Below are 21,494 nucleotides of genomic sequence, written 5' to 3'. Positions count from 1 at the left end.
GCACTATAGTGTCTTTTTCAATAAATCTTAATTTCTTACAAGATTTACAAATAATAGACAAGAGAGGGCAGTGATAAATCCACTCCCAAGTATCTTAAAATCGACCCCCATGGGTCGATTTACCACTCCCCACAAGAAATTGACAAATTATTCATAAAATTCGCATTTAATTCAGAAAATTCTGGTCTAATAAAGACATTTCCTATCTAATTCAAAAGATGCTCACGAATTTGCATACTGCACCCGAATTTTCTCAATTCCAATGCTTCATGACGTAAATACGGCAGCTCACTAATCCTGTAAAGACCTGTCAGATTCTAAGACTTTGTGACTCCCTGCCACACTTTTAGATATCTTTTATCTGTGTTTTTTTTTTTTTTTCTCAATTCCAATCCTAAAGTTTTTTAAATAGAAATAAAACAATATATTTACTTAACCTATTAAAATTTTCAATATTATTTGTTATAATCATATTATTATGTGAAAAAATTAAAATTTGAGATATGATTAAAATATTTTGGCAAATCTACGAATCTTACTATTGGAGATTTTCTGAATCGGACACTCGATATCTGAATCGGATTCAGACACTTGCACCCCTACTGATGCAACATGGTTAGTGGTGCGAAAAATCCCAAAAAAAAATTCAGTTATTAGGATATGGTACATGGTGTGCACTGAAGCACCAAAACTGCCTAAACTGATATAAGTTGCTGAATTAAAATTTCAACAACAGGCTTTTATTGACCATGTAGAGAATTTAGGATAATGAAACATCTTCTTTACAGAAATTTACCAAAACCATTCAAAGGGGTCTGTAAAAAGGTTGAAGAGCTGATTTCATGGAACCTGCCTTCATCCATTTTCTAATAAATATCAAAGATGATGAGCAGAACCTTTGTCAGTAAAAGAGTGACAAGCAGAAAAGAAAAACATGTTCCAAGTAAACACTTATTGTTGTTACCTTGTCCGTAGTCTTCCCCCGCCACAAAAATCAATCTACTTGAACTAAACTGCATTCCCTCCACTTCTTTTCAAAGAAATTTTCTTTTTCCCTTTATTCTTCAGCTAACTGAAGTGCAGATTGATTGCTGAGCATGTAACCCATTTACGGGATTATTGAACTGCTGCCTGTTTCTTCTCCTGTTACAGACCAAAGTAAACCCTTCTCCATCCCTGTTCTTATTTTTATTTACATCTACAGCCTTGGGAAATTCGTGATCTGATCGAGACCCTGAACCCAATTTATCAGCATTTCCATGGATAACTTTGATTATTGCACTGTCTCTATTAATTGGATCAGAAAATTGCTCATGAACTTCATTATTCCTCCGATTAGCCCTGCTCTTATTTGATGGATCCATATTACGCTGAACTGACTTAACGATGAAACTAAGAAGTATCTGCCTTGCAAGCTCATTGTTTTGCAACTTATTGCTACTGTTCTTCACTCTAGCATCTCTACCTTGACTAGAAGTTTTCTCACTGAGTTGTTTCTCTTCCAAAAGTGCATTATCATTCGACTCCATAGTTGCAGCAATTGAGGAACCCATTTCCTGACTTGATTGCTTCCCACGACATTGAAATTGTTCCTTTTTAGGGACAAATTCCGCTGCATGTGGGTTCATTGTTTTTGAAGGATTGGAGCTGCCCTTGTCCGTAACAGTGAGCTGGCCGTTTGCGTAACCGGGTTTCATATGAAATGAGTGGCCAGTTCTAAAATACAAAGGTGATCTGGGGCCACAAGGGACTCTAGGAATTCCCACCTGTTGAGGCGAAATTGTTCCATGACCAGTTCTCACATCATAAAAACCTGGTCCAGCAACTGAGTTGAATGGAGGAGTCATCAGTGATGGTGTCCCTGGACTGAATGGTTGAGCTGCAGCTGAGAGCTTGCTTCCATTTGTTTCTGTACCCTTTTTTCCGTCACTCTCATCCGATTCAGATGTTGATTTTTCCAAGTTATGTACTGATGACTCGATGATGGACGGTTGAAGTTCTTTCTCTGTAGTGCCTGTAGTTTCATCCTCTTCGTTCAATGCTACTTCTACACAGGCCTCATCATCCTCCATGGATGTTTTAACTGAATCATCGGTTTGGGTTTGGGGGTCAACTATCTCCTTGTTAATTTCTACCTGGTTCTCCACTGCTGGCTTCAAGACCGTACCAGGAGGTGCCACAGCTACTTCTTTGTAGGACACTGACTTTGAGGCCATTGTGTTTAGTGTTGACAGTGGTGAAGGAACCTTGTAGATAGGTGTTACTTTTGGATTTGGTTTTACTTGAGATCCTATGTCTGGATTCTTTGCCTGCAGTTTATTTGGATCCTCTCCAATAATTAGGCTTGAAGATTTCAAAACCTTATCAGCAGCACCCACATCAGTTGAACCAGTTCTAGAGGTTGCAAAGTTAGATTTTGCAGCTGGAGACAAGGTTTTATCTGAGGGCTCAAAGCGGTTTATGTTTAGCTTTGCAAGAGCTGGTTTTCTTGCACTAAACTTTCGGCTTCCAACGTTTCCGGACCGTCCTTTTGGATTGGCTTCTTGCCATCCGTCATCAGACATTGCTTCTGATGCTATCACAGCCACTGACATTGGCTCACATGCTGTGATATGATCATTTTTGTTAATCTTTTCAGGGTGAAATTCTTTTGGGCTTTCTTCCTCTCTAGAATCTCCTACTATTGTATGAGCTGTTGGTGTGTCATCAATATTCACAGCAGTTTGTTCTTGGCAAGCTTTATCACTAATCTGCAAAATCTAGCCAATCATGGAAAAAAAGTTGGCACCCAGCTAAAAGTTCAGGATATGCAGGAGAAAATAACAAAGTGTTAAGATCTAAAACCAAATGTGATTTATCGATACAAAGAAAGAAAATAAGTAACTACAAATCATTCGCACTTTTTGAACCACGAATGCACCATTTGATAATCAGAAAAGCACAATCAATCAACTTCTTGAAAAACAAAAATAGTTTTCACAGATTCTATATTGTCTCGACCTTGATGAAAGCATAGATTCATAATAATTCAAGTCCTTGATTGTGTTCCACAAAACTGCAACTTTCAGTGGTTGATTTTATTTGGCAGTTGGTAAGTTAACAACTGAAAAGCTTCCCAAAGTAGTTGCTCTGACTACAAAAGATAATATTCAATTATTCATGAGGATGATGTAACTACCTTTGCACGCCATTGTTTCTTCTGCATCTCTCTTCCTTTCGTGTATTGGTCCAGATTTATAAAATCAAGAAGATCTGATACACTGAGCCAATGGAGCATAGATTTTAAACTACAGCCAACTAATTACTCTGTTTAAACCAAGTATGTGGGCAATAACATCAGTACCTAAGGTGACCTTTGCTTGCAATGGATGCATCTGGCTTTGGAGTGCCATTGCGGGCTGCCTCTTGCTGTTCCAATGCTTTTGATTCAAAATACTCAAGCCATGCAGCTGCATCCTGCATTAGAATATACATTGTTCAGTACTACAAATCTGAGCATATTGTAATTGTTAAACAACCAAAAACTCCAAAAGCTTAAGTTGTTGGAGATGGCGTTGTTCAATATTTTATACCTTAACACTCCCCCTCAAATGTATCCACTCTTTTAATGGTTGGACTACACATGGCACATGTGGACCCTCTTTTGGGTTTGGCCATTACATGTGGATTTTTAATATCAATGGGTTTTCAACCCAGGACCTTTGCTCTGATACAACCAATAACTCCAAAAGCTTAAGCTGTTCATGATGGCGTTATTTAATATTTTATACCTTAACAGTAATTTTAAATAATCCATGGCGCAATGGTAAGGTTGCTCCATTGTGACCTGTAGGTCACAGGTTTGAGTCACGTAAACAGCCTCTCTGCAAAGCAGGGGTAAGGCTGCATACATCTAGCCCTCCCCAGACCCTGCAATGGCGGGAGCCTCATGCATTGGGCCGCCCTTTTTAACAGCAATTTTAAATAAGCCCGTAATTTTAAATAAACAAACCAGACAACACCCAAAATTTATCACATGTAAAATATACCTGAGTGCGGAGGTCCTCTGATCCAAGTTTGGCTTGAAGTATCTGCAAAGTGGTTTGCTCATGTTGCACACTGAGGGAATAAGCATCCATCAGTGAAAGAGCTATGGCAATGGCATGATAGCTTGCAGCAGTCTGTCAGATAGAAAAGAAACCAGAATAAATTGCTTCGTTCCATGCCATTGGTGCCATCTTTATTGTAATAAATTTTTTGGTAGCTATAGTATAATTCTTAGCAGTGCTTATAAGCATGGTTTCAAATTTTGGTTTCAGAATGCGTTTTGGTCCTCACCGAAACCGAAATTTCGGTCGAAATTTGACGAAATCGTTAAATATAATATTTTATCTTATCCCAAAATTTGGCTGAAGTTCCGAAATTTCAGGAAAATATTAAATAAGTTAAAAAATCGAGATTGTTGGTTGATTTTCAAATTTTCAGCGGAAATAAAGTAACGTTTCGGGTATTTACGATTTCGGTTTCGTGGTTGACTGAAATCCGATTTCGGTCGAAATTTAAAACCATGCTTATAAGATCATAATAACCAATTGGATAAGTCAACAAATTTATGTAGATAGTGTAAAATATGTCAATGTCTGTGGTCAATGGGCGTGAACCAATGTCGGCTTGGCAGAGGCATGGACAGGCAGATGAGGGCATGTATCTTGAATGTATTAAGGTATGTCATATGCGTCTTTAAAGAAAAACATGTGCCTCTATCTGCTTTATCCAGGTAATTGTGTAGCTTTGCGCATGTAGGTTTATTGGTCGGAACCCATATTACATGGATTCTTCTAGATGGGTGAAGAATCCATATCAAACACATCTCGGATTCCAATGCTTCTGGATTCTTTGAGACACTTCTAGATTTCTTTTATTTGTTTTTTCTAGAATACTACTACCACGACTTTACAATTGCCGCATGCTTTGAGTTTTACCCATCATAATAGTAAGTTTCTTAAATGGAAATAAAACATTATATCTACGTTGCCTATTAAAAATTTCATTATATTACCTGTTATAATCATATTATTATGTAAAATAAAATAGAATTTGAGAATTGATTAAAATATTTTTGCGAATCAATGAATCATTCTTTTTGAGGTTTGTCGAATATGACCCTCGATACCCGTGTTGGATTCCAACACTTGTATCCGTACTGATGCAACATAGGTCAGAACACTAGCATGCACGTATCAATGCCTGATAGGGATCAAGCATCTCCATGTATGCCCAATAAAGTCGATGAATGTGTATGTGTGTGTGCATGCAGGCAACTATGGAATATGCATCACCATGTGCTTGTACTTATGAGTGTTCATGTGTGTGTGTCTGAGAGAGAGAGAGAGAGAGAGAGAGAGAGACTTGTATGTGATCGACTCCTAACAATCTTTGATTGCACTTAAGGGCCTCATGCAGGTATCTGAGAGCAACATGTGCATTTCCCATGCCTTCTTCCATCATAGCCACATTTATGTATGTTGCAGCAGTATTTGGATGTGACAGACCACACGTGAAATGAAGAAGGTACAATGCACGGTTGACATACCTGGACACAGAGAGAAGTAAAGATTAAGGAAACTACACATTACACAATTGAATGAAATTTCTCCAAATGATTAACACATCTCACCAAAAGAGACTTCTCAAAAATATTTCTTATTGTTCCCAAAAACTTAATGCAATGGTAAACTTTCAATAGAGCATGAAATGTTCAAGTCCATAGTACAGGACCGCATAAGAAAATGTAAAATTCAAAGACTAAGGTTTGTGTTTAGCAAGCCCAATAAAATAAGAAATATGAAGCAGATGTAACTTACTTCAAAGCTAGTTCAGTGTGTTGGAGGCGATAGTAGAAAACAGAAAGATCGCCATAGCTTTTCATTGTATCTGGGTGATCAAGACCGAGCTCCCTCTCATTGATATCAAGAGCCTTCTGTTGATATATAGTTGCCTATTGCAATGAGGAACAAAATGAAGTTAGATAATAAAGTAACGGAACAATTTTGTTTTTCAACATCTAAGATATGAGTTCTGATCCCATTGTTTTTTCTTTATCTTGAAGGGTTATTCATCTATGCCATTGTGTTCTATTCAGTCTTTCTATTGCTATTCTCTTTCAATGCATATTGTGGTTTTTTATTTAAGATTGCTTTTGTATTAACTATTTTGAATTGCAAACAGACAGAACTCTTAGTGAAGTTACCTGATTAAAATCTCCTGTATGGTAAAGGACCACCGCCAAAAGACTGTAGGCGCTCGCAGTCATTCGATGGTATGGACCACATACTGTTATCATTTTCGACAGTGCCTTCAGGTTCAACATAGGCAAGACAACAATCGATAAGAGTCATACATTTAGAACAGTAAGAAATACAGAAGAACTTGTTTCAAATGGAGTGATTTAGCACCTTAGTTCCATAGTTAACAGCATCCTCTAGTTTTCCTTTATCCAGTGCAGTCTTGGATGATTCGAGTAAGGTTCGACCATCTGCAGATGAGCATGCCACATGCTGTAGTACAGAGTTCAAGTACAAGGTTAAAATTATCACTAGATGCTTTCCAAGATGAAATATTGGGTTGAGCACTGAAAGCCTACTTTGTACACAGGAACCATGCTGATAATGTCGGATTTCTTAAAAGGGTTTGGGATATCCATGTCATAATCTTTAGGAGCCAACTCCATTCCAACCTAAATAAAAAAGATGAGGCACAAGAAAATTACTTTGAACAGGAATATATTGAATTTGTGGGTGACATGAATGATCCAAATCCACCTTGAGTTTAAATCAGTTGTTGATGGATGGTACCTTATGGCAAAGCCCACGGAGAATTGCAAACTTCCTCAAGTGCTGGAATTCATCTTTTAGACTCCAACCAAATCTTTTGGAAATGAAGGTTTCTAACCACTTCATTTTGAGAACATGGTCTTCATTTAAGTCTTGACCATCATTTTCCTTTGTCCAGGATCCTAACAACAAATTCAATGATGAAGCTATTGCAGAAGACAACTCCCCTACATTACCAACAGCAGCGACAACAGCTTGTATTATGTGCTTAAAGGCTCGCGTAACCATCTCATGAACACAAAGTGATTGTATATGAGGCAGCTTCTCTGCAAGTTCAACCTGGTTCATTTAATGAGATAAAGAATCAATGTAAATTAAATTACCAAAGGGAAGAAGCAGTTGCCCTAAGGCTGTCACTCAAACACTTCAAAATAGGCATCACACCTATGTGCACAGTAAAAAATTAAGAGAAAAACTATTTCTTAGCTTTTCCCAGCATTAACATTGTGCCCGTATAGAAACTTTTTATAAAAGAACCTAAAGATTGTTGAGTTAGACAACCTAAGCCCATCTCCTAGCACTAACATTATGCCCGTATAGAAACATTTTATAAAAGAAGCTAAAGATTATTGTGTTAGACAGCCTATGCCCATGCCCTCATTCCCAATTCCAGTAAAAACAGCCCTATGGTTATGGTGAAAAACTTTCCAAAGGAAGCCCATTTGCAATTAGAAAAAAAATCAACAGATAATGTGTTAAGGGTTCTCACCACACATCCCAGTGAACGCATTTGCAGTCCCCTTGTGTGCATGAAATCAGTTAATGTCCGTCCATCCACGGGAGAAAGTTCAAGTGAGCCAAAATCCGATACCTATAGAAATCAGAATTGCAACTCAGAGACAGGAGCTTAGGTTGTGGATCCGGAAATGTGTAGTCACAGAATATGGAGACTTACCAGCTTTGGTAAAGCAATATCGTCATAATACTTATGTGCCATCTCTGAGAGCTCATCTAATGACTGTTTGCAAGCACAAAATCAAACCAATAATATATGATGTTAGACCAAAACCGATCTTCAAATATCAATTTAAAGCGTCTATGGGACTAAAGAAAAACCAATCATAAATCCTCAACCATCATTACATGTTAGTACTTATCTGCAAAGTGCAAACAAAACAATGCATCATAACACAATATGTTCATGCGCTACATAGTAAAAAGTACATAAAAATGTGCCTTCTGATGATATCTATCTGACTGATAGTTCCTGCAGCATTTAATTTCTTTGGATGCTGATGTAAGAAAACTCCCCATGCATCCTCTAGCTCACATTCGACTACAAATCTAAGTGATATCATTCGGTTATTCGACTACATATCTAAGTGATATCATTTGGTTATCTGACTAATTGTTACAATAAATTTTGACGGAACTTTCTGATGTTGGTTTTATCACATGCTCCTTTTGATACATAACCGATTTTTAACAATAAAAAGAAAATGTGTACAAGTGCTTTCATCTGAAATAAAAAATTCAAAGCTAGCAAAAATCAAACCCAGTACTTTTATAAACAAGTTCAATTATCAAGAAAAATCAAGTAAGAAATATGCCTACAAGTATAAAATGAACCAGTATTTTCCAAAGAGCAACTAAGAGACCTTTTGATGAAGACCGGTTCCAGATTCTTTCAAGCGCAAAAAGGCAGCTTCAGGAAGGAGTTTCTTTATTGCAGCTTCACTGCCGCACTCACCCTCATTTAGTTCCAGTAAATCAGACGATTCCAGTAAATGTGTGCTATCAGCGATTGAATCACCATTCACTGTATCAAATTTACCACTCTTGGTATCTTTTTTCTTTTTTATCTTCTTCAATAGTTCAAATTGCTTCCCAAGACCTTTAACAGCTGGTTCGAACTTGTTCTCTTCCCCACTGCTCTTAGAATCATTACTTGTTGAAGTTTCCTGTTTTTGTAGATGCTGTACCCAACAAGCTCCAAGCTCCCATCTGATCGTTCTTTCAGTAATGGCAGGCATCTCCTGTAACTTGGCCAAGCTATCATTAATTACTCTTCGCACTAAACTCCTAGATGCCCTTAAATCATCTGAATATGACTCCGTGCAACATGACTTGTGGAGCAGAACTCTCAAGCTGCACACAGATTTCAAGATCTAGTAAGTGCATGATGTATAGCAACTAGCAACACATGCCTAATGGAAAACATTTAGATTGATACACATATATGATATATTCACTCAAAAATGTCTGGAAAGATGCATATGCATATCTATTGAAGACCTAGTTGACTTCTATTGCATTCATATGTGCCTGTGTATGCATATATGTAGCTACATGTGTATGAAAGTTTTTTTTCAAAGGTAACTTTTATTATGTGTACGCAAGTGCATAGACAAATTAGAGAAATTATATGATGAAACGCCGTATGAACACCTTAAGGTGGTATGATAAAGGTACCACCCTTGATATTTGATACAAGAGAAGCTCATCAAAAAGTGAGCTGCTGTTGGATCAAATATCAAGGATGGGATGATGAGTACGAGTTCATAAGGCCTTTCATCATATAAATTCTCGACAAATTATAACGATCATACCTGTTGACATTCAAGGCATTAGCACCTCCACCAGGCTGATCATCAACATCAATATCTTGTGCTGTGTAACCTCCTTTCCTCTTATCACCTGAAACTTTTACAACTGCCATGTGCCCACAATGCCTAACAATGACGACACCTAAAGCAGCAGTATCCTGCGAGGGCACTAGGTTCATTCATTATTCATAACATGAGAGAGAATATTATACATGGTTGTAAAGAAAAGCAAACAGGGGACTATATATGTATCCTTACATGAACAATCACATTTTCATCTGCAGTGACCCCTTTAAGAAGATTCCTTCGTGCAACCTCCTTAGCAGACATACCAGCTTCTCCGCTGCCATTGATTTTTTCACTCAGTTTCAAACTTGCATCTGCCACATCTCTTTTCACCACAATACTCAAATCTCCAACTCGTTCTTCATGCAATACTGAGTCTTGGGAAATTCCAGGTGAAATGTTGGAGTGTGTATTGCAATCTACAAGATGACGGATTACTGAAACAGCTTTGAAAACCGAGACGTCTACGAATAGACTGTGCAACAAAAAGGCCTTGCGATCCCGGATTTGTCTCTCCTCCTCAGTTTTGCATGGAATGCTCGCCAGAATTGAAAATTCTTTGGCCCATGGCCTATAATCATATTTACCATTTTGTCCCTGACCACCACCATTGCCACCCCAGTTTTCATCTTCCGTTGGCAGAGGGGGGGATTTTGATGGACACTCTGCAACCATTGGGGGCACAAGCCATGTATTTGCACGGAATCCATATGGAAGATTCCCAAACTAGAAATTTGCATGAAAATACAAAATCTTCAGCAAGAAGTGCTACTGTGTGGGCATATTCTGCTAGGAACTTGTGTTTAATAAGTTCTAATTCCCAGAAATCTAATACTAAATAATCTTTCAAAAAGTTTTCTGAATATCACCTTATTGTGGTCTGCAAAAGCTTTCATCAATGAATCATATCCCTGCATGTGATCAAAAGGTAATCATGACAATAAACCTTTTAATATAAGGGAAAATCATTACAAAAATGCAAAGTTTATTCTAAATTGTGAATAAAGGGTAGTGATTTGAAAATTATAAAAAAGATGTTGTCAGGTGAGAGAAGATGGCTTTTAGGACAAACATACCCCTCCTACCTCTTTTTTCCCTCCACTATTTCACCTATCCCTATACACTATTACCTTCTCACCTACCACCTTCTTCCTCAAGGCATTTCTAACGTGGAAAACTCCATGAGAAGGTTTTGAAGGTTGCCATTTACCTACCACCTTCTTCTTCCTCAAGGCTTCATGGAAGGTTTTTGAAGCTTGCCATTGCCATTGTAGTTTTGGAAAAAAACTCCATTGCCAACGTTTCCAAGCTCCATTGCCAATGTTTCCAAGCTCTATTACTATTGCCATTGTAGTTTGGAAAAAAAATCTCCATTGCTTATTTGGGTGATAAACATAGCTTATGTTAGGTTTAACATCTTCTCTTCATGTTTTCATGGTTTTTGTGCTTTGGTTTTTTCACCCTATTTATGAGACTCTTTGTTTGGTTGCAATGTTTATCTTGACCTCTCTCTATCTCTCTATGTATACAATCATATTTGGTTACATGTTAGAATTTAGTGGTTCCGGGGTATAAAATGTGGTTCCGAGGTAGAAAATGTGGTTCCCTAGTGGTTCCGAGGTATAAATTGTGGTTTTGTAGTGGTTCCGGGGTATAAAATGTGGTTCCCTAATGGTTCCGGGGTATAAAATGCTGTTCCCTAGTGATTCTGGAGTAGAAAATGTGGTTCCGTAGTAGTTCCGACGTATAAAATGCGGTTCCCTAGTGGTTTCGGGGTATAAAATGCGGTTCCTTAGTGGTTCTGAGGTATAAAATGTGGTTCCGTAGTGGTTCCAGAGTAGAAAATCTGGTTCCCTAGTAGTTCCGGGGTATAAAATGTGGTTCCCTAGTGATTCCGAGGTAGAAATTGTGGGGTTCTGGGGTATAAAATGTGGTTCCCTAGTGGTTGTTGTGTATAAAATGTGGTTCCCTAGTGGTTCCGGGGTATAAAATGTGGTTCCATAATGGTTCCGGGGTATAAAATGTTGTTCCCTAGTGGTTCCGGAGTAGAAAATGTGGTTCCGTAGTAGTTCCGACGTATAAAATGTGGTTCCCTAGTGGTTCCGGGGTATAAAATGTGGTTCCGTAGTGGTTCCGATGTATAAAATGTGGTTCCGTAGTGGTTCCAAGGTAGAAAATCTGGTTCCCTAGTGGTTCCGGGGTATAAAATGTGGTTCCCTAGTGGTTCCGGGGTAGAAATTGTGGTTCCCTAGTGGTTCCGGGGTATAAAATGTGGTTCCCTAGTGGTTCCGGGGTATAAAATGTGGTTCCGTAGTGGTTGCGGGTTATAAAATGTGGTTTCCTAGTGGTTTCGGAGTAGAAAATGTGGTTCCGTAGTGGTTCCGAGGTATAAAATGTGGTTCCGTAGGGGTTCTGAGGTATAATATATGGTTCCCTAGTGATTCCAGGGCATTAAATGTGGTTCCCTAGTGGTTCTGAGGTGTAAAATATGGTTCCCTAGTGGTTCCGGTGTAGAAAATGTGGTTCCCTAGTGGTTCCGAGGCATAAAATGTGGTTCGGTAGTGGTTTCAGGGTAGAAAATGTGGTTCCCTAGTGGTTCCGGGGTATAAAATGTGGTTCCCTAGTGGTTATGAGGTATAAAATGTGGTTCCCTAGTGGTTCCGGAGTATAGAATGTGGTTCTGTAGTGGTTCCGGAGTAGAAAATGTGGTTTCCTAGTGGTTCCGGAGTAGAAAATGTGGTTCCGTAGTGGTTCCGAGGTATAAAATGTGGTTCCTTGGTGGTTCCAGCATATAAAATGTGGTTCCGTAGTGGTTCCGAGGTATAAAATGTGGTTCCTTAGTGGTTCCGAGGTATAAAATGTGGCTCCCTAGTGGTTCCGGGGTATAAAATGTGGTTCCCTAGTGGTTCCGAGGTATAAAATGTGGTTCCTTAGTGGTTCCGGAGAAGAAAATGTGGTTCCTTAGTGGTTCCGAGGTATAAAATGTGTTTCCCTAGTGGTTCCGGGGTAGAAAATGTGGTTCCGTAGTGGTTCCGAGGCATAAAATGTGGTTCGGTAGTGGTTCGAGGGTATAAAATGTGGTTCCGAGGTATAAAATGTGGTTCCGTAATGGTTCCGGGGTATAAAATGTGGTTCCGAGGTATAAAATGTGGTTCCCTAGTGGTTCTAGCGTATAAAATGTGGTTCTCTAGTGGTTCCGGGGTAGAAATGTGGTTCCCTAGTGGTTCCGGGGTATAAAATGTGGTTCCCTAGTGGTTCCGAGGTATAAAATTTGGTTCCCTAGTGGTTCCGGGGTATAAAATGTGGTTCCCACGCCGGGCCCGTACGGGCCGGGTCCACCCGCGTGTCACCCGGATTTTTGCCGTATTTTTTAAGATGTTTTTGGGAAATGTTATCCGCACTACCGTATTTTGATGAGGAGACTCATCACTTTATTAAAAGTACGGTATGGCCCGCACCATAGGATGATCCAAACCGTCCATTAGATGGGCCACAGCCTAAATAGGTTGTGCCCCAAAAAGCATTTCCGTAGGTTTATCCTAACCCTCTGATGAGAATGTTAGAGGGTTGGTCCTAACCCTCTATAGATCGGAGAGTTAGGATCAACCTATGGAAATGATTTTTGGGACACAACCAATTTAGGCTGTGGCCCATCTAATTGACGCTTTGGATCATCTTATGGGGGGCCATACCGTACTTTTAATTAAATGAGGAGTGCCCTCATCAAAATACAGTAGTGTGGATAACATTTCCCTTTTTTTGTATGGGAATTTGCTAGCCACCTTTGTCGAGGCAACTTCTCGGCTTGTGGCCCATCTTTTGATGCAAAGATTGGCAGAAGTAATATGGGTGCAAAGGTGGCTAGCAAAAGCATAATTGCAAAAAATAGTAATCATTACTTGCAAAAAATAGTAATCATTACGGATTTGTGGCTGAAGTGCTAAGTTTTAAATGAAAAATTACGAAAAAATGGAAGCAAAGTATTAAAATTACGAAAAAAAATACCAAAAGGATGCACTAACATATGACAATTACCGAACTACAAAGTTTGACCGTCTTCCGTCGGAAGTCTGAACGTTTGTTCGGAAGTCCGAACAAACCTTCGGACTTCCGAATGGAACCAATATTTTGGTTATGTATACTGGCTTCCATTCGGAAGTCCGAAGTTTTGTTCGGACTTCCGACAGAAGCCAGTAGAATAGGGATAATTCCAAAGATTTTTATTTTCAAATTGAGTAAAAATTCGAAGGATAATAGGGATATACATTGTGATCTTAGCGTCATGCAGGCAACCATAAATTGAAGCTTGATTTTGATGTTTTAGAATTAAAAAATGCAAAGAAAATGGATTTATCTTGAAAATTGGGGAAACAACAAAATTCAGTTTTAAGCTCGAAATTCATTTTCTTTGCATTTTGTAACACTGCTTCGATAAGTTTATCATGAATAAACCCTCATGATTACCAAACCCTGTTGTAAATGGCAACCTTCAAAACCCTTCCATGGAGTTTTCCACGTTAGAAAAGTCTTGAGGAAGAAGAAGGTGGTAGGTGAGAAGGTAATAAGTGCATAGGGATAGGTGCAAAAAGGTGGAGAGAAAAAAGATGTAGCAGGGGTATATTTGTCCTAAAAGCCATCTTCTCTCACCTGACAAGACCTTTTTTATAAATTTCAAATCAATACCCTTTGTTCACAATTTCGCATAAACTTAGCATTTTTGTAATGATTTTCCCTTAATATAAATAACTGAAGATAAGCCAAATTATATGCACAAAGTTCTTCAATAAATTAATAAATGTATGTAATATTGTCACGAGCATGGGGAAAATTCTTTGAAAGCAATAGAGACTAAAAACGAAGTACCCACATTGGCAAACGCCCTGCTAAGCTGTTGCAATAGACCCACGAGAGAATGACTTTGGATAAACTGCTTCCCCACAGTATAGAACCCTTTGACGGAGGCAACCACATTTACTAGCTTCCCGTTGCAAATCTTAACCTGCAAGTCCCAATTTCCTTTAGAAAACTAAAACATGGATTCAAAAAAGAAAACAAGGTATAACATTATGATTCAAATAGAACGCCAAGCATGAGGTGCATATGACATGATGCAGCCACGAAGTGAAAGAAAACAGTGTGGCCATCCCGAGTTTAGTTCAAGCCACGGTCACATGGCAAGCCATTCAAAGTACATCGGTGTTGTCTCTTTAGTTATCCATGTACTCAGACCATTTTAGGTGCCATGTGACACCTAACAGAGGTATCTAAAGTGGAAAAATAAAATAAGTGTGAAATGCTAGTAAGCATAGAAGGCATTTAGCATGCTATAACATTTACATGGTGATGTGCCTCAACTCCACATAATATATCATTTATTTCACAGTGATTAACTCAAAATATCATTATTGTGATAGAAATAACTCAGATTAACCATCATATTCAGTTTCTCACAATCAATATATGAATGTATATGCCGTCACCCACTAAGAAGAAAACAAGCAAATGTCCATTTTTCAAATTAAAAAAAAAGGTCGAAAATGGATACCCATGAATTCTATTGAACTAGCTTTACAAGCATAAAAGTTAAGCTCCAACTAAAAAAATAAAATAATAATTGTTAGATGCATAAGCGTCATAGTTTTCCTGTTATTCTTAAGTAGATGGGTTAATTATTAGATGCATAAGCGTCATAGTTTTCCTGTTATTCTTAAGTAGATTGGTGTCTCAGGCAAATCATGTATCTTTTTGTTCTTTTATTCTTCCTTTTATATTCATACTGCATTTCTTTCCTTTTAATCACATAATACATTATTTATTTTTGTACAGCCATAGTGCAATGTATCAGTGTTATTGAAGGTAACATGGTATAAGAGAACTTGGTCAAACCTATCACTACACCCCTTGCTGTACAAATACTAGAACCATCCGGCTAGTGCTCGAATCTAACCCCAGCAAGCGGATCAACCAAGGCCCGTTATAATGTTTCATTAAACATCTCACTGTAAGTTTACCAATCTCCTTCGTTTCTTCTTTGTTTATTGTTTCCTTTAATGATTAAAAGTATGATGGATGAAAACTCCCCTAATTTGATGAAAATAATTAAGGGAAAAGGTCTGCTACCAGGATGAAGTTTCTCATAGTAAAAGCTGTTTTGGATTATGGTGATGGCTCCACTTGATTTGATGCCAACATACTCCAGTGACAATAACATGTGCATCTTGAAACGAAGGAGAGGAATGAACTTGTGCTTGCCTACATTCTTGCCTACATGGAACCCCATCAGCTTGGTGGGACTGAAAGCTTATCTACATATGATTTGTTCAAGTATCTTGAAACTCTTTATGGGCAAGTAAATTATACTAATTTGATACAGGTGAAGTGGAACATTAAGGCCTTGTCTAAAGGGCAATCAAGATTTTTATCATTCATCTCCTCTCTCATAACCTCTAGTAGGAGATGATTGTGCATGAACCACCATCCCTCACTTAGGTAAGATCACTTTTTTCTTAACAAGAGGAGGATACCCTCATTCATTTTCTAATGCAACGAGACTGAGTTAGAAACTATTCACATTCCCATTCTCCATCCATTCCTTTGCAACCAATCAATGTTGTTCATGAGGAAGTCATGTCCATAGATGATTGTCTAAAATTTGCTCCGTCAACTCTACGTTGTCCATAAGTGGCCCTTCTAGCTAAACCCACCTTCGCAAGCCCTCATGTCACAGACTTGGCTACAAGAAGTCAAGAACCATGGCATAAAAATTCCAACTCCCACACCCGAAATTAGTCAAGTTGTTCACGCTATCAGCCACTTCATGGTTGCTGCTAACTTGCTCCACTTTCAGGATTGCATCCTTTGTTACATTTACTCCTCATCTAGCCATAGTTTCTTGCTGTCTTTTGCTTCCCCTTTGTCACTAATCGCTTAAGCTAAATAATGATTTTTCTCAGAACTAATCTCCTAGAAGAAAAACAAGCAGCCAACAATGTCCAAGACTAGTGTTGAATCTAAATTAGCATCCCATGTCTCTTGCATACAGTGAGATTGTCTAGCTTCAAGCTCATCAATTTCACATCAGCATTCATCAATTCACCCAACACCTCTACGGTGCAAGAATCAGAGTGCCATTTAGATTTCTTTCTAACACAGTATTCCACGAATGCACTAAACAATCGAGGTTGGTTGTCATTACAACATTTCCTAAATGTAATCATTCCCAATCTTCACAACACAACTTGAGGACTAGTGTTTAACATGTATAAGAGTAATTATGTAATTTCATTTTTATTTTGAAAGTAGGTTAATGTGTTAGAGAGGAAACAGAACACAACAATCAAAACTTAAGGACCCCTAACACACCTCTATTTCGAAATAGTCACCCTCACGCCTTTCTTCAATAGCCTGGTGTTCACATCTTTTTACATCTGCAACAAAAGCCAGAACAAAATCTCATCTAAAACCCTAAAACAAAAGGACAATACAATTAAAAACAAAAGGAGGGATTTCTAGAAGAAAATACTTACATAGAACAGGAGAAGTGATGTGAGAGAATGAGAAAAAATCGTAAAACTTAGAGAGCTTGGGAAGAGGTTGAATCGCAGCCATGTCGTACTTGTTGGAAATTGCAGAAATGCCATTTTCCGAAGATGGGCATTTTCCATTGGAATGTGGAGCTGAAGTTTGTTGTTTTCTGGTTTTGGGTGTTGGTTCTGTTTTTCCATTACTTTGCTTGCCGAAGGAGGTTGTGCAGGCAACAATGTCAAGGAGCCTCCGCACGTGTGCCACTGCTTCTTCCTCTTTGATGTAGTCCTCTGCAAAATTCAGTGGCAAAACCGTTAATAACAAATATTTCGTGGGCGTAAAGTTACAATTTTCAAAACCGGCAAGTTCTTTCTCAACAGCAAAATAAGCGAGTGCCGGTATCAAATCCACGCCCATTTCTGTCTTTCTGTTTTACTGTTTTAGCCTTGCAAGAGAAGATGAGTAACTGTGTAGCAGACGTGCGGTTCTTGGGCCCGGGGACTTCATAAATCCCGGTTTGGATTGCAAGAAAAACATTTCTGACGAAAAAAGATTTCTCCAGAAAATTGTTTCTTTACCACAAGTTGGAGAAGCCTCAAAATAAAAATTGGGCCCCACAAGAGTTGATCAGACGATCTATATTATACCCCCAATTTTTTAATTTCCTAACAATTTAACATAAAACTAATAAGCACTTAATCCTAATAAATTAATGTGCACGCGCCACCATGCAACGTAGCTCTAAAAAACTTGCCAAGTCAACTGTCGCTAGCCGTCCAATCCAAGCCCTTGAATGTGCATCCAGTTTGCATTGCTTAGATGGACGGATGATTTTGGACCGTGGGCCCATATTGCCTCTTACATTTCAACCCAAGTAAGCCAATTTACTTTCATCAATGTAAAATAAAAACTAGGGAAAAATGAAATTCAGATGCATAAATCTTGTAAATTGTAGGAGGATTGAATAAAAATAATCTCTCACCTTCCACAATCCGAACCACACATGGTTTTAGCGTGACGATCTCAGCTGCATCGTTCAATCTCTGCCGTCGAGCCTGTAAAGATACTTGGGTTTGTCAAGAGAAGAATATCATGAAAATGGAAAGTATGCTTCTGTTATTAAATACTTAATGATTATTTAAATATTTACCTCATGAGACAACGAATAATTAGTGAGGTGACACGTGTCAACATGGACGGCCAATAGCTTTCTTACGTCCAGAATCTTATCGGTGGAGATTCCCTGCATTGGCAACAAACCCAACTTGCATTGAATTGAACAGGCGGATGAAACTAGGAAAATTTTTGAATTAGAAGGAAAGAAAGGACAAGAGTTTGGTATTAACACCCCCTCGTTTTAATAGAAACACTCCCCTCTGACGTATCTACCAAAACAAGGTGTGCAAACAGTAAACAGCAAAACTCCAAAGAAAAAGGAAAAGAAAAAAGGAGTATACCTTGAGTACAACTTGGGAATCATAAGGAGTGATTACAGTGATGTCAAGAACAGTGGGCACTACTGTAAACAGAAAAAAAAAAATTTGAAAAAGAAGTAATCTTATACAGCACAATTAGTAGTTGGGCAGTGATAAATCGACTCCCAAATAGTGTATCTCTCTCCTCTTCTCTCTCTAACCCAGAGGAGAGATAAAGACACATGGGGAGTCGATTTAAGATATATGGGGGTCGATTAATCACTCCCCTTAGTAGTTTTGTAAAGTAGAAATTGTAAATTTATCAATAAAGCTAACCTTTATCTTCTTTTTTCTTCCTATCTGCCTTGGTTTTGTTCGCCTTTCCACGACCTGTTTTGGGGGCCATTTTGTCTTAGAAAAGCTTCTTTTGGGGTTGCATTTAAAGACCCATTTCAAATCTTGGCATTTGAATTGAATCAGCCCAGATTGTTCGGGAGACTCATAAGAATCAGAAAAGTAATAGATTTTGATAAGGAAGAAAAGGTAAGAGAGGAGAAGAGGGCTTTTGGATGAAATCTTTAAAGGGGAGTTGGGGATAGGATAAGGGTTTTTTTGCTACCATTCCATGGATTTGTGAGGAATCCTGGCCTCTCGTTTCTGCTAGGTCTCTCTCTCTCACTCTCTTTCTCTCTCTCTCTCATGTGGGCTTTTAACTGAGAAAACCATGCAATACGACAAAAGAGAAATAGAGAGGGGAGGGAGAAGACCGTTGGATTGAAGACACGTGGAGGGCTTAGGATGATTTGCTGCCACGACCGATAGTTTTGTTTTATCACGTGGTTGGACATTGGTGAGGTGACCTACCGGCATGTGGATGGGCCCTCTGACGGGAGTGGTTGTGAATAGAAACAACCTCTCTTTTTTATCAAATCGCTTCTCACATTTTCTCTGGTTGGTACGCACGGCAAATCTATGGAAATTTTGTCGGAGGAAATATGTTTGAAAATTTTTACTATGAAAAGAATCTAAATCGCCCACAAAGTTGGACAATCTAGATTTATCGAGGGTGGGGCCACCTACGCAACGTACAACGGGTGTGCCCCACCACCAATGACATAAAGTGGGCTTGAAAATTTTAACTCTACATTGGTGGGCCCATCGTCGATGGATGGCGGGTTTTAAGATGGGACCCGCAAGTTAGACAATCTAGGTTTAACAAGGGTGGGGCCCACATATGCCATGCAACAGGTGGGCCCTACCACCAATGACCTAAAGTGGGCTCGGCAGTGATGGATTGGGGCTGAGAGATTTCTGAGATGGGTCCCGCAAGGTGGAAAATCTAGATTGATCAAAATGATGGGGGCCTACCTACGCACTACAAGCATGTTTTGTTGATTCCTCGTTAAGATTGCTTCTCGCAAAAATAACGAGAAAGGGACCGTTTGTCTTTGTTTTACCATAAGAGTGGTGCGTGTTACGCACCCCGATCTCATTTGCGTGCACGTAACGTAAATTGTGACCGGAAGAATCTCAATATGAGCAATGGTGTATGAGTTGGCATCAAACCAGACTAATAATTCAATTAGATACGTTTTTCACACGGGTGTTAGCAGTTAGCGGACCCCTTTATTGGGCGGATCTGATTGAGGGTGTCCCTTAGATCATACTTTCAGGGCCTAGGTCGCCATCTATTTCAAATCGGACAGTTTATCAGAGTGCCTTGGGTTTTCTGGTTGGAAACAAATTGAAATTTGAAAAAAAGATAGAATTTTCTTACCACTATTAGTGAGACTACCCCGTTTATTCACTCAAATTATTTTTATGACAGGTTTAAACTTATAAATAAATAAAATAAGGCCCCGTTTGGATACCTAATATATTGTATTTGGATTTAGAATTGAGTTTTCAAAATGAATAGATCCGGCAACTCATGTTGAGGGTGAGAGAGAGGGAAGGGGGTACTTCCTAGTGGAGGGGAGAGGTTGAGGAAACTGCTAGATCTGTGCATTTCCAATTTCTTATCTGCATAGCATATATGGAAATCTATTTTTTTTTCACTGACAGTCGCTGAATTGGAAATCCAAAAATTTAATCCGGATCCAAATTACAACGCAAAAAAGGCTGCAAATCTGAGAGAAATCAAATCCTTCTTTGCATCCAAAGGGCCCTTAGGGATTTGCTAGGAAATTTCATAGAAAGCCATTTCGCAGCTGGCTTTTGAATGTGAGAACAGCCACATAGGCTGGCAGATTTTGTCTATTTCATTTAATTCATCTAAGGTGGGTCCTCTATCGTGCAAAAGCCCACCACGAAATGGCTTTCCGCAAAATTGCCTATCAAATACCATAAAATAATGATCGTAAACAAAAGAATTAATATGAATTGGATACAAGCAATGCCTTCAGAATTATGTTAATTTTAGTTAGGGCTTACCATTGAGGGTAGATATAAGAAGAGAGAATAAACTAGAGAAAGAGAGAGAGATGCTCCGTCCAAAACGATGTCAATGGCTTTTCATTAGGAATTTATATAATGAAACTCTTCGTAGACACTCTTTTATTTACAATACAGGATTTGCTAGTGACCATTGCATAAGTCATTCAGCGGACAGGCTGTTGCGTGAGAGTGCAGCCACATAGGCTCACTTCTTGTTCTATTCATTTAATTCATTCTATGTGGCTTCTCTCTCATGCAACAGCGGTCCGCGAGATGCCTTCTAGGATGGTCCCTAGCAAATCCCGTGTAGGTCCAATCCAACATGATTTCAAACATTATGATAAGAATCTAAATTGTGTGTGGGAAGTACTTGATGCGATGGTCTCTGTCCAAATAAGTTTGGTCCCGCTCCATCAGACAGTTTGGACCTTTTGACAGCTATAGTTTTCCATGGTTAATTAATAAGGTTTGATTAAGACAGTTAGTTTAACCATGATCAACTGTGGCTTTTTTCCTTGTGTCACCGACCTGTTACATGTGGTAAGTAGGTTAACCATGACCATTTATTTGATGGACTGAAAAAAGATGGGTACCTTAGCCAACCAATCAATGGCATAAAACTTTTTCTGTATAAA

At 38.7% G+C, this 21,494-nt stretch overlaps 1 protein-coding gene across 1 annotated transcript; it reads right to left on the bottom strand.

Annotated features, from left to right (window-relative positions):
* Nucleotides 1-701: 701 nt before the first annotated feature.
* On the bottom strand, nucleotides 702-19,101 carry LOC143879463 (protein REDUCED CHLOROPLAST COVERAGE 3-like). Its single transcript, XM_077381863.1, has 23 exons — nucleotides 18,760-19,101; nucleotides 18,466-18,527; nucleotides 18,159-18,251; nucleotides 17,991-18,063; nucleotides 17,011-17,298; nucleotides 16,847-16,911; nucleotides 14,352-14,483; nucleotides 10,354-10,395; nucleotides 9,677-10,210; nucleotides 9,422-9,576; nucleotides 8,471-8,960; nucleotides 7,768-7,830; nucleotides 7,582-7,683; nucleotides 6,834-7,151; nucleotides 6,623-6,715; nucleotides 6,435-6,536; nucleotides 6,230-6,334; nucleotides 5,844-5,977; nucleotides 5,389-5,572; nucleotides 4,029-4,160; nucleotides 3,344-3,456; nucleotides 3,179-3,260; nucleotides 702-2,759 (listed from the first exon to the last, which is right to left on the bottom strand). Exons 1-23 carry the CDS (start codon nucleotides 18,827-18,829, stop codon nucleotides 1,065-1,067), a joined length of 5,127 nt encoding a protein of 1,708 aa, XP_077237978.1. The 5' UTR covers nucleotides 18,830-19,101; the 3' UTR covers nucleotides 702-1,064.
* Nucleotides 19,102-21,494: the final 2,393 nt, after the last annotated feature.

This window comes from Tasmannia lanceolata, unplaced genomic scaffold (assembly GCF_043159265.1).
Source record: "Tasmannia lanceolata isolate RefF3 unplaced genomic scaffold, GAP_Taslan_0.1 ptg000006l, whole genome shotgun sequence".
Taxonomy (NCBI): Eukaryota; Viridiplantae; Streptophyta; class Magnoliopsida; order Canellales; family Winteraceae; genus Tasmannia; species Tasmannia lanceolata.
The sequence above is the reverse complement of the archived record's forward strand: the minus strand, read 5'-3'. Positions and strand labels throughout refer to the sequence as shown.